A 22,507-nucleotide genomic window follows, 5' to 3' on the forward strand; every position below is an offset into this window, starting at 1 on the left:
GCGTATGTGCACGTGTGTACGCGCGTATGCATGTATGCGCACGTGTGTACGCGCGCGCGCATGTGTGCACGCGTGTGCATGTGTGTGCACGTGTGTGCATGTGCGTGCACGCATGTGCGCGCGCAGGGAAGCCGGCACGCTCGCGGCACTGACTGGCGGCGCAGCCCCGGGGGCCCGTCTCCACCTCCCGCTCCCGCAGACCCGCGCCCGGGGCGGCCCCCGGCCCGAGCGCGCAGCCGAGCGGAGCCGAGCGGGGCGCGGCGGCGGCGGCGCGGGGGTGGGGCTGGAGGAGGGAGGGAGGGAGGGAGGGACGGAGCGAGCGAGCGGGAGGAGGATCCGGGAAGTTCGGGAGTTATTTGACAGCCGCCGGCGGAGCCGCACGGGACGCGGAGGGCCGCCGGGTGCGGAGGGCGGCGGGTGGAGTCGGGCGCCCGCAGCGCGGGGACAGGACCGCGTGCCGCGCGCGTCACCATGCTGCTCCCGCAGCTCTGCTGGCTGCCCCTGCTCGCCGGGCTGCTCCCGCCCGCGCCCGCGCAGAAGTTCTCGGCGCTCACGGTGAGTCGTCCCGCGGGGACGCGGCCCCCCGCCTCCCCTTCCCGCGCGAGCGCCCGGGGCGCGGGAAGCAGGTGACCCCCGGGAGCGTGGCGCCGCCTCCCGCCGGCGGGGTGCGAGCAGGTGGGGCCCGGGCCGGTGCCCGGGCGGCGGCGTGGGGCTTCTGGGCTCTTCCCGCCGCGTGGGGGTGCCCTCGGGGTCCCGCGCTTCCGGCTGGCGGGTGGGCAGGGCCCCGCGCGGACCCCGGATTGCCCCGAGGGCCTCCCCCCCCCCCCACCGGCATTCGGCGGGTCGCGCACTTGCCGGCCCGTGGGCCCCGTAGCGCGCTCGGCCTCGCGCCCTCCATCACCGGGGCTCCCCTGCGGGGAGTGGGGTGGGGGGGGGCGAGCTGCTGTCCTGGGCCCAACTCCTGAGCCCCCCCGTGCTTCGCCCGCCGGCCCCAGAGACCCTCCCTGAGGGAGACTAGGAGGAGGCACGTGACATTAAAAAGAAACCCTATTTTCGCCCGTCTCCGCGGGCACAAGTCGCGTCCCGCGGCCCCTCCTTCCGGGCCCTCTCCGGGTCCGGGTGCTGCGCGCAGGCAGGCGCGCTCCCGAGCGCGTGGGTCACCGCGGTTGACCGCCGTGTGTTTTTCTTTCTTAGCCGAGACTTCTCTGCAGCAGTCTTGGCCGGCGGCGCGCGGGGCCGAGCCCGGAGCTATGTGCGGGGCCCGAGCCAAGCCACCGGCCGCCGGCCCAGGCCGGGTGTCTGCAGCCCCCAGCTCGGGCGGACCTCGTGGGCTCCGCAGTGTTTGCAAACCCGTAATTAATGCAATCTGCAGAAACGAAAACATTCCACTTAAATGTGTTTTTGAACAAGTGCTTGAGAAAACACGAAGGTGGAGAGAACACCTCTGGTGGAGAGATGCCCTTTAAGTGGCGGGACTTGTCCTCAAGGCGTTTATTGTATCGAAAATACCGGAGGTTTGAAAGGAGCTGTGGTCCGGTTCTGCTTTTCAGCAAAAATCTGAAGCAGTCCTATGAGCCTTTTTCCCCCCCTCGGAGTAGTGTGAGGGGGAAAAGACGTTAGTGAGTTCACTGTTCATACCTAAAATTCTTCTGGAACCGTCCTTGGGTCCCTGCCTTGTGTCTTGCAAATGACTTGTAGATTAGAAACTGCTCCCTGGAAGCTGTAAGGAGGTTTTCACAGGCTCAGCCTTCCTGCAGAACGTTTATCTCCAGGAGAGGCCATCAGACACTGTTTCCTGTGTGTATCCCGGTGTCTACCTCCGTGGCCTGAACACGCTTAGGGCACAAGCTCCTCACGGCAGACTCCTCCCCCCCCCCCCCCCCCCCCAGTAGCTCCCTGAAGGCCACAGAGAAACAGACCGGTTCTCAAAAGAAGACACTGGCATTTCCTCCTAGAGCTGTGGCCGTGGCTTACCTACCCTTGCCACGATTTTCTGAGAGTGTAAAGGGTGGAGTCCCATGTGCCCGCTCCCCGGGGGGCACCGTGGTCTGTTGGTACCTCCCGGGGAAAAGCAGAAGAGGCGGTTAGCTGTTGGAACCGTTGGCATCCCTGTAGGTTCTCTTCTCTCCCTGCCGCCCTTCTGTGTGACATTTACTTCGGGTTTTCTGGCGGCAGGAAAAGCTGCCTGGGGACTCCAGGGCGGGCGATGGCCCTTTACTGCACTCTCCTCCCGGGAGACCTTCTGCCTGAAAGCTACGTGTGCAAACACAGTGCCCTGGCGGGAGAAGATTTTGAAGCCCTCAAATATTTTGGCATGTTCCTCCCCATCCCGCCCCGCCATCTGAGAATTCAAGAGGTTGGCCGAAGGGTCACGGGGAAGTGTAGGGAGCCCTGGATCTGGTGTAGGGACCATCTCTTTTCCCATCCCTGCCTAGTATTCGGGGAGCTTTTGGTTCCTCTGCAAGATTTACATCTGATCTTCACTAAATCCGAGAGACAGTCCGGGAGCCCGGGAGTGGCGTCTTCTGGACGGGTGACGACCCTAGACACGTTACTGAAGTTTCTTAATCCCCAGGTTGCTTATCGGTGTCGTGTGGACAAAGTGCTGTCTGATTAGGTTGCCGGGAGGATTGAAGATAAGGCTTTTCATGTGCGGGGGGTCTCTTCTCCCATTCACCTTGCTTTGGATGGCGCCCGTGCCTTTGGTCCATAGGAGGTAGTTTGAAAGACCTTAACTATCGGCTGTGGTGCTGTGTCCTTCGGGTGTGAGGGCACTGGCCTTTCGTGGTTTTCCCGCCCGTCACAGGGTGCTTAGGACGCACCGCTTTGCTCCTGGCAGCTACCTGTGCTTAGTTGAGGTAAATTGTGCAGGGCTGGACAATGTACTGTCTCTCCCACCTTCTCTTCTCACCTAGAGACGGGGGATACTCCCCCACCTCTGTGGGTCAGAAGCCCGTCACGCTTGGCTTCTTCCCGGGACCGTGCACCTGCCTGCCTTCCTCCCGACACCACCTGGTCTGTGTCTGGGCGCCGTGCGGTCAGAGTGTCCCTGGGTTCGATCACCTCCGCTGCTCTGTGTCCAAGGCTAAGGGAATCTGCTTTGCTTGACTATTATCTTTTTTTTTTTTTCCCCTTCAAAGTTGTTGTTTAGAAATGGCACCATAAAGCCCTTTCTGATGGCTTTTATGATCTCCTGGTCCTCAGTGAGACTTTCCAGTATTCCTGCCGATCAGCAGGTGGTGTTAAGTGATTAATCTGCCCTAATTGGGGCCACTTGTCTGCCTTCCTTTAAGAGGTGGGTACATTCTAAGGCCAGACGGTGTCCCTTTCTCGTGGGAATGGTTGACTTGTCTCGAGCTATTTCTGTGAAGGGCTGAGACTGTGGCACAGCGTGGGCATGTGCGATCCCTCTTCTTTCACTTTGCCACAAGTGTCGTCGTGTGGGTTTGGACAGACGGACGGCCAGCCCGTCCCTGCAGGTTTCCTTCGGGGCGGCGAGGAGGCGCGTCACTCGACCCCCTTCCCACGGAATTTGAGCTGGGCCAGCGGGCTCGCTGTAGAGCAGGCCAAGTGCCCACGCTTAGGGGGCAGGCGTCTTGCCACGTCTTGTTGCCAGCGGGTGCCATCTCCCGGGCCCTGTCCGGAGGCACAGGTGGTGGCACTGAGCGCCTCCGTGCACCACACACTCCGTCAAGGGCATCTTGTGTGTGCTTCTCCTGTGTGCCCTCAGCAACCTGCCCACAAAGGTTCTGCTGCGCCCACGCTGGAGAGTCAGGGAAGCTGCCCCTGCCACTAAGCTGATCTAGCTGTTTCCAGATTCAACCCGGAATTATTTTCCTTCCCTTGGGGGACGGGCATTCCCTGCTCTAATTTCGGTGACACATTCAGGGACTTTATAACTCTGCACTCTTTTCCCTCCCACCTTCCCCCTGGGGAGGGGACATGCTCCGGACTCGTTGGTCTGGGGGACGTGGAAGGACAGGGTCGAGATGGCTGTTTTGTGCCCCATGTGTATTTCTTTGCTTTGAAAGAGAAGGCGGGGGGGGAAGGAGTGACAGTGTTTGCTCATATATAAATTTTAAAAAGTTCGTCATTAGCACGTCCCCGAGAGGGTCTGACAGCAATTTCTGAGCCATGGCGGCGGGGGTGTGTGTGTGGGATGTGCACCGTCCCAGCATGAGACGTGCCCAACAGGCAGTGATTCTGCGTGTTTTCTCCCACTGCACATGCTCTGAGTGCACGGTGCTCCGGGAAGGCCGGGTTTCATTCATCAGCAGAGCGGCCACGGAGGCGGCGAGGGAGGAGAGAAGTCACCACAAGCGACAGTCTCCAACCTAGAAGCCCCAACATCAAGACCATAAATAAACACATAAGCAGCCTCAGGCCCTACGAGGATCGGGTGGTAAATGGGCATCGATGTAACGATGACTCAGAACAGATTTCCAGGCAATTCTATATCAAAAGAAGCCTTCCCGACCCCCTAGGATGTTAGGACAGAGGCTGTTATTAAGATGGGCAGAACAGTGGGACAGAGCGAGGTAACACCTCTATTTCTGAATGACAATTGCACTTTTCTCCACATACCAGACGAAGGCTGAGGATGATGAATCTCCAGTGGGATTTGGCGTTAGGGAAGAAAAATTACGACTTAGAATTAGAAAATTAGAAATTCCCCTCTCTGTGTCCCCGCTCGATGGGGTTGGTAACGGGGTAGGATCCCGCTATTAATATCCGTACGTGCTTGGAGTCTGAATAACGCTCGATACGTTAAGTATTTAACCAAAGCCCACAAGAGGAAAGAATTCAGAGAATAAAATTCTAAGTTCACATGGGCTGAGAAGAAATTATTCTCAAAGTATTACTAACAGACATTTTTATGTGGTTTCGCAGTCCCAGGCTGAAAATCAAAGAGCAAAGATTCCTAATAAAACACAAAAAATTGGAGCCAAGTAAAACGTTAACGCATTTATATCGTCAGAATTAAAAAAAAAAAGAAATAATAAATGGAAACTTGTGTACTATCTGGCTAAATTTAATGAGAACTTTTGACAGGAGGGCAGTCTTAGAATGACGACTAAAACCCCGATTCTGCCCAAACTTTGCCGCGTATGACATACTGTGGCAGGTGATGGACGGGGCTGGCGCAGAGGAGGTGAAGTGTCCCTACGGTGAGTGCTTCCTTCCTCCGGGAGGGGCCTTCCCTCCTCTACTCGCTTTTCCCTGGTGGTCTTTCTCGTCCTCCTTCTGCCCGAATCACGGCGGGCCCTCTCGGCGTCTGTCACCAGGACACCCGCAATCCGTGCGGCCGTGGCTGCGGTAGCTGGCCCTGAAATCCAGAAGAACCTTCTGATTGCTGTCCCCCACAGTCCCTCCTTGCCAGCGCTGGTGCGTCCCCTCCTCCCGGCTCTGCCCCGGTGGTCAGCTTGCTGAGGGGGGGGCCCGGCTGCCATTCTGTCCCCCCGCATCATGTTACGACCCGTCCGTTAGCAAGCCCCACACCTTTGGGGGGTGGTAAGCCAGCGCTTAAGGGTTGAGGTTGCTGGCACGGTCTCTCCCGATAATAATGAAGTTTCAGAAAGCATGAAGAGTTTGAGGTCAACACAATAACGTGTGGCGTGTTTGATCACCGCTTGAGAACACTTCAGTGCGGCCTGGGGCCGTCAGCCCCGCTGCATTCTGGATGTTCGCAAACTTGTTGGATTCTGGTCACTTCTTAGAGAGCAAGTTCGTCGGCTTGTTGGTGAAACGGTGCCCAGCCCAGCCCACAACGGGCAGACGGGATGATGGACGTGTCCCGGGCCAGGCCGAGGACATTCTGTGCCGCGGGCGAGGGTTGGCGCTCGGGAGGCCATGCTGAGGCCTCGCCGTGAGGGAGGCTGTCTCGGGCCCTGTCCCGTGAGGACCCCGTTGGGGAGCCCTCGCGGCAGGGTCCCCACCTCCCTCAGGGCGGCAGGGGAGGGCACGGGGTACCTGGAGCCTCGGGGAGACTTTCTGGCCGTCCCATCTGCCCCGACGGCGAGGGTCCTCTGACCAGCGAGCAGATCTGCCTCTTTGCAAGGGCGCCACACTTTTGTGTCTGGGCGGGAGGTGGCCGAGAAGTGTTCGCACGCGCTCCGAGGCAGGATGGACGGTGCGTCGCTGAGCGGGCCGACTGATGATCTTAATTTCTGAGGGAACCTGGTGTTCGTGAAGGACCCGACTTGCCTCTGGGGTTTGGCAGGCGCCCTTCCCCAAGACTTTCCAGCTGCCTGGGAGCTCCGGGCGCTGGGGTCCGGCGGCCCCCCTGTGGCCCAGAACCTGACCCCAGCGCGGGGGCTTTCTCATTGTCCTCCCCTTCCTCGCTTGTCGAAGGACTGGACGTCGACGTGCCCTTTCTCCACGCAGCTGGTCTGTTTCTGGTTGACTCTGCACGGGGCAGCTTCCCTCTGCGACCCTGCCCTAAGGATTCCTAGAGCCCTGAGGAATATTATGGTTGAACACAACTGTCACAGAGCCACCCTCACGGCTCCCCGGCCGCAGGGACCCTTCCTTGCATTCCAAATCAAAGTGACATAAAGGCTTCATAACATGCAGTCGCCCCGTGGAGGAGAGCCAATCACGCTGAACTACGAAAGGGAAATTACAAGATAATAAATTCCACAAACGCTGGTAATTTTGAAAACAATGCTCCAGATTCGAAGGAAGGTTTTAGAGCAGAATTTAGTGCATTGTTTGTTCTCAGCTGTGTACTGATTCATTCCACATGGGGTTGGGGAGTGTGTGACTGAGATTTTAAATATATGTAAAATTAATGGAAAAAGATCTTTGGGAGAGAGAAGCGAGTGTCCCGCCAGTCTGTGGCGGGCAGGCTTGAGGCCGCCTCGCGCATGGGAGCGTGGGGGTTCCTGGCGGGCTGGGGGTCGGTGATGCTGACGGTGTGTCACCTGTGTGGGGCACAGGTGTCCCTGACACGCTTTGGTGATGTGCAGTCCCCTTTGGCGCAGTGAAAACTGACGTTATGCTTTCCCATCATACTTTCTTCCCAGAGATCAGGCACGTTAGGTGCGTTATTAAACTGTGGCGTCTTCACTGGAAACGGAGCCCAAACGGGCCGCGGGCCTGCGGGCCAGTGTGGGCTCCCCCCCCACCCCCCGCCTCTGCCCCGCCCACGGGCCAGGCGTGGGAGGAAGGGGGAGGGGATGGGGAGGCCCCCGTCTCCCATGGAACTGGCTGAGGGAACTGGCCGAGTGCCGGGAGTCAGGGCCCAGAGTCCCTCATCTTTGGGAAACAGACACATGCAAAGTTTTACATGTTGAAAAGAGAGAACAGAAACGTCTTGTGTCCTGCTCCAATGGCATCCACTACGGAATACGATTTGTCATCAGCAGGATTCTCTCTGGAAGGGGTTTGGTTTTAACATGGGCTGAGAATCACACAGTCTTTAACAATTCGTCTGGGGGCGCCTGGGTGGCTCAGTCGGTTGGGCGTCCGACTTCAGCTCAGGTCGCGATCTCGCGGTCCGTGGGTTCGAGCCCCGCGTCGGGCTCTGTGCTGACGGCTCGGAACCTGGAGCCTGCTTCAGATTCTGTGTCTCCCTCTCTCTCTCTCTCTGCCCCTCCCCTGCCCATGCTCTGTCTCCCTCTGTCTCAAAAACAGATAAAAACATTAAAAAAATTAAAATTCATCTGTATCCAAATCCACAAGAATTTACGTCATCGGTTTGCATGGGCCATTCGTGGAGGTGGTTAGAGAAGATCACTGGGTCTTCTGGAGGCCAGACCCCTTGCTTCTCAGGCCTGGGCTGTCTCTCCAGGGTTTAGAGAGCTCTGAAGACAAAGGAACTCGTCCACGTGCTTGGGGCGCCGGCTGAGCACTGCCCCGAGTCTGCTGTCGGCCCTTCTACGGGGATCCGCAGGCCCGAGGCTCCCGGCTTCCTTTCTGGACGGGCTCCATTCTGGGCTCTGGCCGACCCATATCCTTTTGGGAATATGGCCCTCAGTCTAGATGCAAGAGCTCGAAAGCAGTCGGCCACTAAGCCGCCAAGCACGACCTCGTCTGAGGCAGTAGTGGGGTGACGCGGGGTTCTCCATGCGGTGACTCTCCCTGTCGTCGTCGTAAGTGGTCTTTTCTGTGTTTTTCCCGTTACAACTAGATTTGCATCCTGATCCCATCATCTCAGATGGGGACTGTCCCCTCTGGCTTATGCAGATTTGTTGAGCACTCGCTCCTCTGTCTTCCAGTAAGAGGGTTGGCCTCCATGCACCCGAGGGACAGGCTAGGATTCAGTCCCGGGAGATGAGACACGGGCACATGTCCATTTGCCACGTTGGTTCGCTGTGCCAAGGAAGAAGCCCCAGGAGCTCTGGGTATGTCTGTCCCCTCCTCCCCCCGCCCTGAGAATCAGTGCCGCAGAAATCAGCGAAGCCCTACATCAGACACCCAAGTACACGTTCCTGTGAACCTTGCTCCAAAAAAACCCCGATAACTGACAGTTTGTGAACAAGGTCGTTCCACCAGCTACGGATACTCCTAGCTGTTCTGGTTCTAGCTCCTTGCACACAGGATATCTCCCGGAGACGTGGACGTGGTCTTCTAAGCGTCAGGACGACTGTATCTGGTTCGTGGGACTAGGAGTTCCGTGTGATATAATAACTTGTTTTCACACTCGCTTTCTCTCTTAAAATAGACAGCCAGCTTCCTGTGCTCCTGCGATGTTATCTCGCGTGTCCTCATACTGGCCAAGACGCTGTATATATTTCGTGGGCGTGTGTATTTTAGATTTTTGTAAGCGCCTCAGGATAAGGAAAGTGAGTAACAGCTCTGACCTGAACATACACGTTTGCTAAGGTGTAGCTTTGCCGAATCTGCAGATGTGTGTTCCTGATAATCAGGTCTTCATTCTTCGAAGATTGATCTTTTGGAGGGAGTGGTCGCAGACGGATCATTCTTTGCATTCAGAGCTGTAATCCAGGTGGCGTCCCGGAGCCCTTCCTAGGCACTCTGGCCTCCGGGGCCACCTTGACACCCGGCTCAGAGAGCACAGGTGTGGTCGCTCGGCTGGGTTTTATGCTCAGGTGCTAACGTTCCGGCATCGGCCACAGGGGGGAGCCCGAGAGCAGCCGGGCTGCGGCTCCAGGAGGGGCTCCTGGGTGGGCTTTGGGGTTTGACCGCCAGCCGAGCCCCCGCCACCTTGACATCGAGAAGACCCCATGGGCCGCTGCCACTTAGTGTGAGTGCAGGCCCCACATTCAACTCCCCAGTTTTAAAGATTTGACTCAACCTGAGGAGATGCTAAATCAGGGAAGGGAGAAACAGGGACACTTGTAGCTGATGTTTCTGGAAGCTGTGTTTGGAAGTCTGGGATCAGCCTGTTGAATTCGGGCTGTTGCTCAGCTGTGGGACAGGCGCACCGTGTTACTGGGGTAGAACGGTGGCTCTAAGCAGCCAGTCGGGGGCGGCCCCCGCTGCCCCCGGGACGCTGCGAGATGGGCTCACTCAGCGCGTCAGATTGTTATGGGAAGCAGTGGCTTCGCTTACTTTGTCCTAAATTGTTACTTGCTGTCCTCGTGCTCCAGGGACAGAAGCTCTCAAGCAGACTACTCTATGATGGATCTTCCCCGGAAAACGATCGTGCCCCTTCCCCAAGTCTGCGGGCTTTTTGCACACGCTCCTGTGGACCGCTCACCTGCACGGGCTTGGGGGCCATTTACATTTCTTTGTGGCCCAAAATCGGAAGGACATTTAGAAAAGTCCTTGTTGGCCCCATTCTCATTCATTTCTCCGTCCCTCCCCTTCCTTCGTGTCCAGACCTCTTCTCTCTGCGCCTTCTGCCGTCGCTGGGTGGCCCGCAGACTGGGCTCTGGAGGCCGTCAGGAGGCCATGCCCGCTGTTCTGGGGTTTTCCAGACCTCCACAGCGCCCGGTGTTTATTCCCAGCTTCCTGGAGGCTGTCAGGGTCCCAGTGTGGTGCAGGGTAGCCCTGCGGGTTGCTGCTGGGACGGGGGGTCTGTCCCCGGGCTCTGGGAGTCCTGGAGTGTGGCCTGGGCCGCGAGGGGCCCTGGCCTCTGGTCTGCGTCCCTCATAGGGCTGTGCACCCACGCCCCGGGCTCGAGCAGGCCCTGGACGCTCAGGTGGGGCAGCCTGTGTCCCGCAGAATCCGGGCTGAGCAGCTCTGAATCCAGTGCCTCCCTGGGGGCGGGCACGTCCGGGCCGATGCTTCCGGGGTGCGATCGGACAGGAGGCGGGCCAGCAGCCTCCCAGAGCTCGGGTCCAGCCCCGGGTCAGTGTTCCCTGAGCACCGTTCCTTCCCCGGCGGCTTGGCACCTCAGCCCTTTCCCCCCATCCTTGTTCTTCTTACCTAAACCCCAAATTTAGCAAAACATGACAAAATAATTGGCAAAGCAGAGTTAGGTGTTCATCTCTGTCTCTCCCTCCCTCGGTCTCTTTCTTTATAGCTGTCTCTCTGTGTCTCTTATGCATTTGTATCTCTGTCTCTGCCCTTGGGTCTCTTGACGTCTGCAGCGTGCCCGGGGTCACTGCCCGCCAGCCTCACCCTTGCAGCGGCCCCGCCGTCCTGGCCTCGGGCCTCAGCTGCCTCTTTGCATCAGCAGGGAGGCCCCACAGGGAGGATGGAGAGGCCCCTAGGTCGTCGGGCTCCGTGAGCTGAAATGTCTGAGAACACATGAACTAACCCAGAACTTGACTCGGCCAAATCCTAACCGGGTTTTGTTTTAAAACAGCGCAACTTTTTAAGTTAACTCTCCCTCCTTTTCTTTCTGGGCTTCCCAGTTTCTTTGAGAGCTCAGGACAGCCCCGCGTGCGTCTGCGGCTGTGAGGCCCAGCTCCGGGTGCTCCCAGGGGCGAGCGCGGCAGGGCGGGTGGGGGAGCGGCCCCCAGCTGTGCCCGAGGTGCCCGTGACCCCCGTGCCTGCAGCCCAGCGCCCGGTCCACGTGGCGGGGGGGGCCTCTCGGCGCGCGTCCCTTGGAGCAGAGGATGCCCCGGGGGACGGGCCCGCGCAGTGTGTAAACAAAGTTGCGACCCAGCAGTTCCGGCGTCGGATGTGCTTGAGGGCCGGGGGGGGCGCGTGACAGACGTGCAGCCTCCCCCGGGCGCCTGGTGCTGCTCCCAGGTCACCGTCCAGCCGCGGGGCGCTCCGCCGTCCCGCAGACAAGACAGCTGTGCGCCGCGCAACCCGTGTCCGGCTGGAGGCGTGGCGGGGGGCAGGGGCCACGGGAGGGGGTCACCGCTTTCAGAAATGTTGCGGGAGGGGGGCGGGGGTGGGGGCGGAAACTACGAAGACAGGCTCCTGGACACGGGAGAGGGTCTCATGAGCCCCCCACCCCTGCCCCGGGCTGCGGGGTCTGGGGAGGGTCGGGAAGAGCAGGAAGCGCCCCGAGAGGGCAGGCTGGGCTGCCCGGGGAGCCTCCAGGGGTGTCAGCAGCGGTGCAGCTGTGGTGCTGGGGCGGGGGTCCCTGGTGCCGGCTCCTCAGCTGTCTCTCGGTTAGGGGTAGGGTGGGAGCTCTCCGCTGCCGGAGCCTGGACGGGCCATTGTGGGGGGGGAGGGGGGCGCGTCCGCTTTGGTCTGATTCTCGTGTAGGAGTTTTCTTGAAAATAGGCCAACGTTGTAACAGTAACAATTTCCCGGTGCTGCCTTTCATCCCGAGAGTTGCTGTCTCTGTGCAGAGGCGGAAATGAGAGCAGGAGGGAGGCAGGAGGAGGGAGGCAGGAGGAGGGAGGCAGGAGGAGGGAGGCAGGAGGAGGGAGGCAGGAGGAGGGAGGCAGGAGGAGGGAGGCAGGAGGAGGGAGGCAGGAGGAGGGAGGCAGGAGGAGGGAGGCAGGAGGAGGGAGGCAGGAGGAGGGAGGCAGGAGGAGGGAGGCAGGAGGAGGGAGGCAGGAGGAGGGAGGCAGCAGGGCCGGCTCAGCCCTGCAAGCCCAGGTGTACCCGGAGGCTGAGGCTGCACTGGGTTCCCCGTCGGGAGAGGCTGGCTTCTCTCTCATCGCCTCAACTTGGAAACGTCCATGCTCTCTCTCCTTCCCTCCTTAAAATTCACTTTCTGAAGCATACTTGAGACTGCTTGCTTCACTTTATGGAGGTTACATAACAATCAGGTAAGACAGTGTGGACAGAAGGACGCAGATTTCATCATTGCTCCTGGGGCCTGACTCAACATCACTGGTGTCAGATGTCCCGGCCCAGCCGTTGGGTTGGTAGTTAAGCTGTGGAGACAGGAACCCCACAGTGAAGGAAGAGTGAAAAAACCCTAAGGCCATCCTGATGTCACCCAAATGGAGGGAGGACCCTGGGGAAGCAATTGCTCTAGACTCCCCAGTGCACATTCCGAATGTGGTGCCTCGAGGGCATGTAGGGGTGCAGGGGCGGTGCAGGGTGGTGCCGGGGCACACGGGGGATGTAGGGGCGCCCGGGTGGCGCAGGGGCACATGGGTAATGAGCTCGGGGTCCCCGCCACGTGCCTGTAGGGGCCGCACGTGGCTTTCCAATTGTGAAGGGCGGCAGTGCCCTGGCCGGCCCCTGAGTGTGCGGATGCCAGCGGGGGACCGGGGGACAGACGTTCATGCGGGCGGGTGGGGCTGGGCCTCCCGTGGCGGTGTCACAATGTGAGGGCTGGTTTGTGAGTGCTGCTAAGCCAGGGGCCACTTGAAAGCTTGTCGCACACGTCACTCTTGAATGACACACTTGTGAACGGTCACAGCTTGTGAGCAGGGAGATGGCTAGGTCTGTGGGCCCAGTGAGCCCTGGGCAGGGGTGGGGGTATGCATAGGGCTGGAGGGAGGCAGGTGGGTAGAGGGAGGTGGGGCATGAGGAGGTGGGACATGGGAGGAGGTGGGGTGGGCGGGGTGTGGAAGGTGGGATGGGATGGGCGGGGTGTGGAGGGGGGAGGGGGTTGGAGGGAGGCAGGGTGGGAGGGACGTGGGCAGGGTGTGGGAGGTGGGGTGTGGGGGAGGCGGGATGGGTGGGGGGGTGGGCGGGGCGTGGAGGGAGGTGGGGTTGGTGGGGGTGGGGCGTGGGGAGGTGGGGTGGGCGGGGCGTGGAGGGGGGAGGGGCGTGGAGGGAGGCATGGTGGGCGGGACACGGGCGGGTGTGGGAGGTGGGGTGTGGGAGAGACGGGATGGGTGGGGGTGAGTGGGGCATGGAGGTGGGTTGGGCGGGGTGTGGAAGGTGGGGGGGTGGGGCATGGGGGGTGGGGTGGGAGGGAGGCGTGGAGGGAGGCGGGGTGGGTGCGGTGTGGGAGGTGGGGTGTGGGGGAGGCAGGGTGGGTGGGGGTGGGTGGGGCATGGGGAGGTGGGATGGGCGGGGCATGGAAGAAGGCGGGATGTGGGCGGGTTGTGGGAGGTGCAGTGGTGGCCAGGTGGGGAGAGGGGTGGAGGGCCCTGGCATGTGTGGGGCGTGAAGGGGATGGGACTCTGGGTGGTGGGCATTCCCAAGGGACGGTCCTTCCCTGGTGTTAACCTGCATCCCGTGGCCCGGTTTGGATGCACAACAAAGCCAGGCTGCGTGGAGGGTCCCTCCCACGCCCGCGCTCTTTCTGTGGATCGGGACCCTCGTGGCCCCTTAGTAGGGCTGCTCCTGGACACGTTTCTTGCTGCTACTGGGTGGTGACAGTGACTTTTGGGTGTGGGCTTCGTGTTTTGGCGATGGTGGAGACAAAGCATCTACTCTGCAGGGTCGCAGTGTCCTTTACTTACGGGCTCTCTGCGCGGAGCTAGATTGACCAGTGCTCTCAGGACGGAGGCGGGGAGAGCAGGGTGCCGGGGGCTCTGGGGACAGGTACTGTTAGCAGGAGGGTCTTGGTGCGCAGCACAGGACCAGGGACTACGAAGTGTCACCAGAGAGCAGAGGGAGGGAGCAGCGGGGAGTCGGGCGGACGGGGAGGGAGGTGAGTGGCCCGTGCGGGAGGAAAGTCTGTGAGCTCAGCCTTCCTCCTTCTGCCCCAGCCACGTGAGCTTAGGTGGGAGTCAGGCGGCAGGAGGTTGAAGGGTCTGACCGGGAACAGGTGCACACGCATGGGTGCGAGGTGGTCGTTTCCCGGTCACGCTCAGGTTTTTCAGTGTGGCGGACGGTACACAGTGTGGAATGAGCCAGGCCCCGCCTGGCGTCCTCGGTCTCCCGGAGACCCGTTGCGGGCGGCTGGACCCATCCTGCTCTGTCCTGTAACTTGGACAGACCTGCGGGTCTGGACTCCGACGTGAGGGCCCAGGTGGGGGACACGTGCAAACACGGGACAGAAACGTGTGTGACGCATTCCACCCTTTACAGAGTATAAACTGGGACGGGCGCCTGGGTGGCTCGGTCAGTTGAGCACCCGACGTCGGCCCCGGTCATGGTCTCTCGCTTTGTGGGTTCGAGCCCCGCGTCGGGCTCTGTGCTGACAGCTCGGAGCCTGGAGCCTCCTTGGGATTCGGTGACTCCTCCTCTCTCTGGCCCTCCCCCTCTCATGCTCTCTCTTTCTCTCTCAACATTAAATAAAATTACAAAAATTAAAACACAAAACAGAAACAAAGTATAAATCAGAGCAAAGCTCAGGGCAGCACGCGGGTCCCGGTGTGGCCACTGCCCCTCTCACCCGGGAGTGACTCCTCATTGGGGGAGGGCCGGGGACTGACAGGCACAGTCACAGGGGGCCCCTGTGCAGGACTCACTGACGGCCCGTACCGACCCTGTGTGGGTGTGATAGGGGTTCCCGGACCCTGCGTAGCCAGCCGCCTCTGTGAGCACTGCCAGGGTCACAGACCCGCCGGGCGCTGGCCACGCGCTGCTCCGGCTGTCGTCTGGGGGCCGGCGACCCCCGGCCTGTCTCCCGGGACGAGCGCACTGGAGATCAGTCTGGCCCAGGTGACGGGGGCAGCAGGCCCAGCAGAGGGAGAGTGCTGGTCTCTCCAGAAGCTTTTGTTCTCTCTCTCTTGCCTGCTGTTCGGGAACTTCCTAACTGGTCTGATAGTGACATCCTGCTCCTGTTCTTCTTGGTGTCAGTGCTTTCACGGCCGCGTCCCCTCACGTGTGCCGTCCTCCCCTGCCGGCCCTCGGGGTACGACATGTGGCCCACCCTGTTCACCCGCCAGAGAAATGGACACTGGGGCCCGTCCCGAGACAGACTCTGGTGTGGGATTTAGCGCCACACGGGCCTCCCGGACTTGTTCTGGAGGGACTCCTGGGGACGAAATCCTGCAGGAGGGCCCCTCGCTGGGCCCCTGTGGTCACTGGGCAGGAGGACTCAGTCTGGTCACGAGGTGGGGGGGCGGGGCCGGCCGCGGAGTCTCAGTCTTTGGTGCTTCGGGATGGGAGGACGTCCCCCTCCGTCACCGTGCCTGTGATCGCTGTCCCTGTCAACACACGCTTCCTCCGCCGCGGTGGCTTAGCGTCCAGCTCTTTGAAGGGAGACCAGGCGTCTTGGGCTCGGCCGCGACCCTCCACGTGTCCACCCTGCGCTGGGCTATTTGCAGCGTGGCCTGCTACGCCCTTGCTGTGCCGAGCCCCACCTGCACACCTGCCGGGCGTCCTGTGTCGGGGTGTTTGCGTGCTCTGCTTCCCTCACTTGCCAGAAACGCCGGCTCTTCCTCCGGGAAGCCTTCCGGACCCTCAGGTTGGTCTGGGGCCAGCTCCGCGAGGAGCCGCACAAAAGCCGGGGCGGCGAGTCAGGCATATCTTATTACTCTCACTTTGTAACGATTAAAAGCGAATGTATTAAGTACACCTTGGAAACCAGTGGACTAATTTATTTTTTTTAATTAAAAAAAAATTTTTTTTTAATGTTTATTTATTTTTGAGACAGAGAGACACAGAGCATGAACAGGGGAGGGGCAGAGAGGGAGGGAGACACAGAATCTGAAACGGGCTCCAGGCTCTGAGCTGTCAGCACAGAGCCCGATGTGGGGCTCGAACTTGCGGACCGTGAGATCATGACCTGAGCCGAAGTCGGACGCTTAACCGACCGAGCCACCCAGGCGCCCCACCAGTGGACCAATTTAAAAGGAATTGCAGAGTGCCCCCTTGCTGGGACTGCTGCGCTAGAAACACCACTTACTGGGACGCCGACGCCCCCTCCCCACAAGCGGTGCCCCGAGGGGGCTGTTGACACTCCACTCTGCGGGGAGGAACTTGGGGCCTGGATGGATTAAACGTCAGTAGCTGTGTCGTTGGGGGGGGGGCGCTGTTGCCGTCTGGGGGCCCAGGCTGTCGTGGGGGGGACCGTCCAGGGTCCCCGTGGGGCTGTGGGCCAGACCTTTCTCCTCGCGCCCCACGGTCTCGTGTGCGAGTCACGTGAGTCGCCCAAGTGGAGGTGTTGGCCTCCGAAGGCTTCGCGGTGCCTGTGTCTCGGCTGCCAGCGTGAGCTCTGCAGGTCCCCTCGGGAGGCACCTTCGGACGTGATGCGCATGGAGTGTAGGTGGATGGTGGTCGCGTTGCCGGACTGATGTGCCAACAAGGTTTCCTCGGGGGCCCTGCCCTTGCCTCCGACTTAAGTGGTCACGCCCCCGCGACCATTAAGCACACGTTTAAGTGGCCAGAGGCGCCTCCAAAGAAGAACGTACCCCAAGCCCGGCCCCGTGAGCAGCTCTTTACGGAGACAGGACGGGGTGTCCTTCCTAGGAGATTAGAAGACGTTCCAGAAACGACATAACCACATAACAGACATTTTGAGAGATAACCCCCCGACCCACACGGTGCCTCCGGGCACATCTGCTTGATTTTGCTGCGTCGACGTCACGACTTTCCCACCTGGTTTTGAAAAACACTTTGGCGATGAGAGTGTTTAGTCTCTTTATTCGGTAGCGTCGAGGCGTTGGGGAGGCGAGAGAGAGAGAGAGAGAGAGAGAGAGAGTCCTGTCACCGGCCTGGGAGTTAGAAGGGGTCAGGGGTCTGCTCACCCTCTTCGCTCCCTTGATGTTTAAGGTGAAATCTAAGGCTGATTTTTACCAAAAATGATTTCAGCACTCAAACCTCCACAGTGTAATCACATCCATTATTGTGAAGGACTTATTTTGGTGGAAATGTGTTAATAGACAATAGAATCCATTTTTGACACTACAGGCGCAAAACAATGTGAACGCCCCTGGGGCTTTTCTTCTCTTTAAATGCTTGTTACATGATGGGGAGGAACAATCTGGCCCCAGGAGAGCACAGGAAGGTCTGTGGTTGATCCTTGGCCTTGGCCGCAGACCCTGGGAGCCCTGGCATACGTCTGTCTGTAGGATGTCCGTGCTTATGTGGTAATTTGGTTGGAGAGGGAAAGTCTAAGCTCATCCCCTTGGTGCCGGGCACACTATGAACTTAAAAGGAATCACTTGGCAATCTTTTGGGGTGCTTTTTAGAGACTACCTAGAACGGTAATGTGCAGGGTAACCTTTTAGAGGTTCACCCCTTCTCGTACAGCACACTGAGTAAGGTTTACTCTTCTAGTGGCTTTCATTTGACCATCGTGTTGGTTTTTCTTTTAATATTTACTGAGAAGCTGGGGTTGACTTGCAGTGTTTAAAGCCTTCGGGATGTTACCTGGCCTTCTCTCCTAGCATAGCTAACAAGGTAGGATCTGTGCGGACATGCGGTTCTCGTGACCGAACCTGGCATCTGGCACCCAGCGGGAAGTGAGGCGCACGCCGGGCGTCCCCAGTGCCCTTGACTCTCCGTGGGGCTCGTGCTGTCCCAAGTTTTTTCAGGACACTACCCTCTAACGTGCGACATTCCAGGTCGGGGCTTCGATGCGGATAAATGGAGGCCCTTGGCGAGGAGGTGGTGTGTCAGCTTTGCGGGAGCGTGAGTGTGGTTGCTCATTTCACAGGAATCCTTGATGGTGCCTCTTGTCTAGACCAGCCAAGAGGCCAGGGCTGTGCCCTTCCCCCGCCCGACCATCCCTCCCTCTCCCCCCTTAGCTTTCGACGATTCTGGGTCAGCAGGTCCATTGCTGGAGCCCGCTTTGTGGGCAACTTTGGGTTCTCGCTCCGTCAAGTATAACGAAGGCTGTTCCCATATTCTGAAGTTCGTGCCAATCTTTGACAGATTGGGGAAAATTTGACACTTGCAATGGGGTCGTCAGTGCGCCTGGGTTAGAACTGCCCGGCGTCCGTGGATCAGGTGGTCCCTTCTGCGCTGGGGTGCATCCTCCTTCTCCCAGCACCCCTTCTGGGCGGCCTCCGCCCTGAGGATCTCGGGCCCCTCTGAGCTCTCTGTTTGCTTGCAGAACCCCAAACTCTTGGTGTTGGACACGCACGAGGCTCTCATCTCATGCTTTCCCATACCTCTGCAGAGATGTTTAGGGAGGGGGAGTGGAAGGGGGGCTTAGAGGTCGTAGGGAGACAGGAGGCTCCAGAGATGGGGCGCATCAGCCTTGGAAATGACCTGACCTCAGGGGCTCCCAGTGTATGCTGTATGCCCGCCCCCTGCCCGCCACCCTAAGTGCTATGTGACCTGGTGAGACTGAGTGGTGGGGGCGTTCCTGGGAAGAGGGCCAAGTGGGTGACCAGGTAGTGGGAGAAACTTTTCTCCCCACAGTTTTGAAGATTCAAATGACTTTCGGCCATGTTGGTCGTGATCTGTGAGACACTAAGCGGTGTGTTATTTGGAGGTCCCTACGTTTATCTGGGGACGCTGTTGGGGTCCGGCCCTGCCGGACAGTGGGGGTGGCTCTCGTGGGCTTGCTCTGTGTCACTGCATCACCAGGGACATTACCGCCCCTCCCTCACGCATCCAGCTCTCAGGTGCTCTGTCTCTAAGACACCCTACTGACCCAAACTTGAAACACAGAAAGTCATAAAATGCTACCTTGCCCACCGACCTGGAAAATTACCGCTGTCCTAACGGTCATTCTCAGGTGACCACAGGGGACATCGGTGTGGGCCGGCGGGGCCCCGGGGCGTTGCCAAGGTCCGAGGGGCAGGTGCACCTGCAAGGAAGGGGTTTCTGTGGAGGGAGGCCAGCCGGAAAGGACAGAGCTGGGGTCGGGTTCCGCATCACGACCCTGGGTCTACGCGGGCGATAGCTGTGGCCGCTGGCCTCGCGGCGACTCCTTCCAGGATGACCTACTGGCAACCCGTTCATCCAGCTGGAGGGGCGGCTTGTCCAGAGCTGTTTCTGGACGTGTTCTGTTCCCTGGGGAAGCGCTAGACAAGTCCTCCCACGAGGATTGTCCCAGTCGCCACCAGTCCCATGCGTGTTCAGTCCTTTTTGCCATTGTTTTCTTCCCACACCCGCGCACCCGAGGTTCAGAGGTCCGCGTTACGTCCCATTGATGGTGACGTTCCCACAAACCGCGGATGGGCAGACTTGGAGATATCATGTGCCATAGACTTTCAACATATTTGTTATTGAACTCGTAAGCAGTAGTATTTCAGAATTCCCAGGTTTCCCTCAGGATTGTACTAGTCAGCTCTACTCTGCTGTCTCAGAAACAGGAAACTCTGGGACAGTGTTGTGTTAAGAAAGCCAGTGGGCAGAGGAGTAGAAAGTGTGAGCCACCAGGGAAGGGAATTCGAATCAGGTAGTGTCTACGCAAGTGCCCGTGAGCCTGCCCGGGTTCCGACTGTCTGCAGCCCTGAACGCGTGTGCCCCCCACGGCGGTCACAGAGGGGGCCCAGCGACCCAGGCGAGGCCCCAGGGACCACAGAAAAGCCCTGCCTGGGGTGGGGGCTACCTATGCCTGGGGTAGATCCCCCCGGGCCAGACTGTGTTTATTAGAGCTGGGTCCCGTCCGGTGCGGGGAGAGCCCAGCCTGCCTGTGTGGGTGCCTGCTGCTTTACTTAACTGCCGCTTCTTGCCAAATCTTCAACACATTCCTTCTGGGTTATTTTTTTAATAAAAAATGAATTTCTATGTTGGTTTATATGGTCTCTACTCAGCAAAAAACAGTCGTCAATCCTGCAGCTGTCATTTTCTATAGTTTTCTCGACTTCAGTTTTTTATTTTTATTATCTATTTCTTTATTAAGAAAAATTTTTTAACATTTTTTCATTTTTTGAGAGAGACAGAGACAGAGGGTGAGCAGGGGAGGGGCAGAGAGAGAGAGGGAGACACAGAATCGGAAGCAGGCTCCTGGCTCCGAGCTGTCAGCACAGAGCCCCATGCGGGGCTCGACCTCACGAACCATAAGATCGTGACCTGAGCCGAAGTCGGCCGCTCAACCGACCGAGCCACCCAGGTGCCCCTCAGATTTAGTTTTTATAGTTTGGATTCTGGGTTGCAGATAGAAGGCCAGCCTTCACTCTTGTCCGCGGTGAGAGCGGCTCCCAGCCCTTTGCTCAGCCCAGAACTTCCGAGTGCCCTCCAGTGGGCGGGGCAGCGCCGGGTGGGGAGGGTGGCCGCGGCCGAGGGTCCGCTGGCTGCCGTCTGGGTCCGTAGGCGAGGAAGGAACGTCCGCTGGAGGCAGCTTCCAGAAGTCTTCAGAAGAAAGCATACTTTTCATAGCATGTGTGCACACGCGTCTGTCCCAGAGGACGAATTCTCCAGGCCCGGGCTGGAGGCAGGGGACACCTGCAGTGTGTTTACGTCCCCGTGAGGCAGGACAGCGTGGGAAGGAGGCTGGGGGTGGGGGGGAGGGAGGCTGGACACGAGGTCCTGCTCCTGGCCCGGCCTCCCCACAGGTGCCGGGGAGGTGTGGGGGGACGGGAGCTGAGCAGGCCTGGGCCCGGGGCTGCCCCCCGACCCTCTGAGGAAGGGGGCTCTGGCTGGGGTTTGTCTCAGTGGCCGCTGGAGGCTCTGGAGTGACGGGTGGGTCACCGAGCGCTCGGGCCGTGTCTCCGGGGTCCTGCGGCTCCTGGCCGCGCAGCCTGAACTCGGCAGCCCCCGAACCCGCGCGGTCTGGCTGAAATGCAGATTGTTTCTTGTGCACGTGAACTTTATAATATGTGGGCTACATGTCCACGAAGCTGTGAAAATTGTATTTTACTTTCAGTGTCTTACTGAGTTTATCCAGACACTTTCCTGTCGATGAAAGATATTTTCCTTTTGACGGCCCTGCCGTGGGTGACTGTTTTTCAGACTTTTCTTAAATCCCGTGTAATACCTGTTACATGGGAAGATTTACTGTACGTGTGATGGAACTATGGGAAAAGTTGCAGGCTCCTGTGTATTCTGAGAAGGCAGCAATTACGTTTTCTGCTTAAATAACAAATGCATTTGAACAGATAGATGCTTCAGGGCACCTCCGGGGAGCTCTCCGTGTGCGCTTCTGTTCTGTGGCTCAGCTAGCACATGCTCGTTTGCTCAGTGCCGACACTGAACAAAATCGGAGGCCGGAGGCAAGGGCCGGGACCCTGACCCGGGTTTGTGCCCAGGCCGACGAATGGAAGCCTCCGGGCCGTCCTGTCCCACCGTGGTCAGAGCAGGTGAGGAGTGTGTGAGGTCCGCCTCTCTGCAGCCCTGCTGTGCTTTGAGACGCCCGTGGTCGCAAGTGCGTGTGGGCTGCTGGGGTTAGTGACCTTCAAGGCCCTGCTCTCAGCTCGTGGAGACGCTCCGTGGAGACCTAGACCCGCCCCGGCGTCTCCCCGGCACACGGATGGATGGCCCGCCGCCCCGCAGCGACTCCGAGCGTCGGTGTTGACTCTGGAGTTCTTTGGCGCAGCTCTCACTTCTGCGCACGCGGCAAACGTTTCTGAAGTGCCGCGTTAGTCTTACTGATAATCCTGCTTTCCCGTGGTCTCAGAGAAAACGAGCCGTGGTGTAACCCGCCGTGACAGCTAGGTCCTGTCAGCTCGCGTTCTGGACCTCTGTGTAGGGCAGGTCTGTGCCCCCCACCCCCGCCCCCCCGGCCCCACTGACTATTAAAGGAATCTTGACCCCGAGCTAAGGATCTTCCAGGGTGTCGGGTCTGGCTTTTGTGGCAACATCAGGGGGAAGTGGTTTCAGTAGTGCCTGTGGAAACCTTCTGGAAATTTCTAAGCGAGCAGTGCGTTCCCCAGTGAGGAAAGTGGAGCAGGGCCCACAGCGGGTGGGCCTTGCTGGGGGTGACCGGGTGTGTTTTGTAAACAGATGCGGGCCCACCGGTTCACACAAATGTGAGGGTTGGGCTGGTTGAGGGCAGGAGGGCTTTAGGATTCACAGGGTCAGGGTTTGGATTCGGAAGCGCTTTTCTAAATCTTTCTGTTTGTACGTGCTGTCCTGAAATCAATAAACGTTAGCCGCTCCGAGCACTGTGCAAATTCAGGCCCTGCACCAAAACCCACATCACAGGCCTTTGTGGTAAAAATAAACAGGGCATCAGGCTCCCTCCCAGCGTAGCTGGTTCTCGAGATGACATTTAGGAAGACAGAGAGCGTCTCCCACATCGCGCACGCTGCCAAGATTCCTGATCTGCAGTCTCACTGGAAAGGCTTTCTCATCCCTTCGAGAAAGTTGAATGGAAATTTCCAGGCCGTTCAAGGAAATCGTGCCTGTGTCTTTTTCCTGGTCTCTGGGCCGGAGGGCTACGCTAGACAGTAATGTTCTCTAAGCTCGACGTGCTCGCGGAAGATACGTACACGACTTGGGGATGTCTGTTTCTTCAAAGCTGGCCCGAGTGAGCACGTGTTAGGCTTGCGTTAAGAGC

The 22,507-nt window shown here is 59.2% G+C and overlaps 1 protein-coding gene across 4 annotated transcripts in view; it reads left to right on the forward strand.

Annotated features, from left to right (window-relative positions):
• Window positions 1-342: 342 nt before the first annotated feature.
• SMOC2 (SPARC related modular calcium binding 2) overlaps window positions 343-22,507 on the forward strand; it is a 167,108-nt gene continuing 144,943 nt past the window's right edge. For all 4 annotated transcript variants that reach the window (XM_042987545.1, XM_042987546.1, XM_042987547.1 and 1 more), the window contains exon 1: window positions 343-555. In XM_042987545.1, the coding sequence (XP_042843479.1) occupies window positions 472-555 (84 nt within the window). In that variant the 5' untranslated portion in view covers window positions 343-471. The remainder of the gene's footprint in view (window positions 556-22,507) is intronic.

Source organism: Panthera tigris, chromosome B2 (assembly GCF_018350195.1).
Source record: "Panthera tigris isolate Pti1 chromosome B2, P.tigris_Pti1_mat1.1, whole genome shotgun sequence".
In the NCBI taxonomy this organism is placed as follows: Eukaryota; Metazoa; Chordata; class Mammalia; order Carnivora; family Felidae; genus Panthera; species Panthera tigris.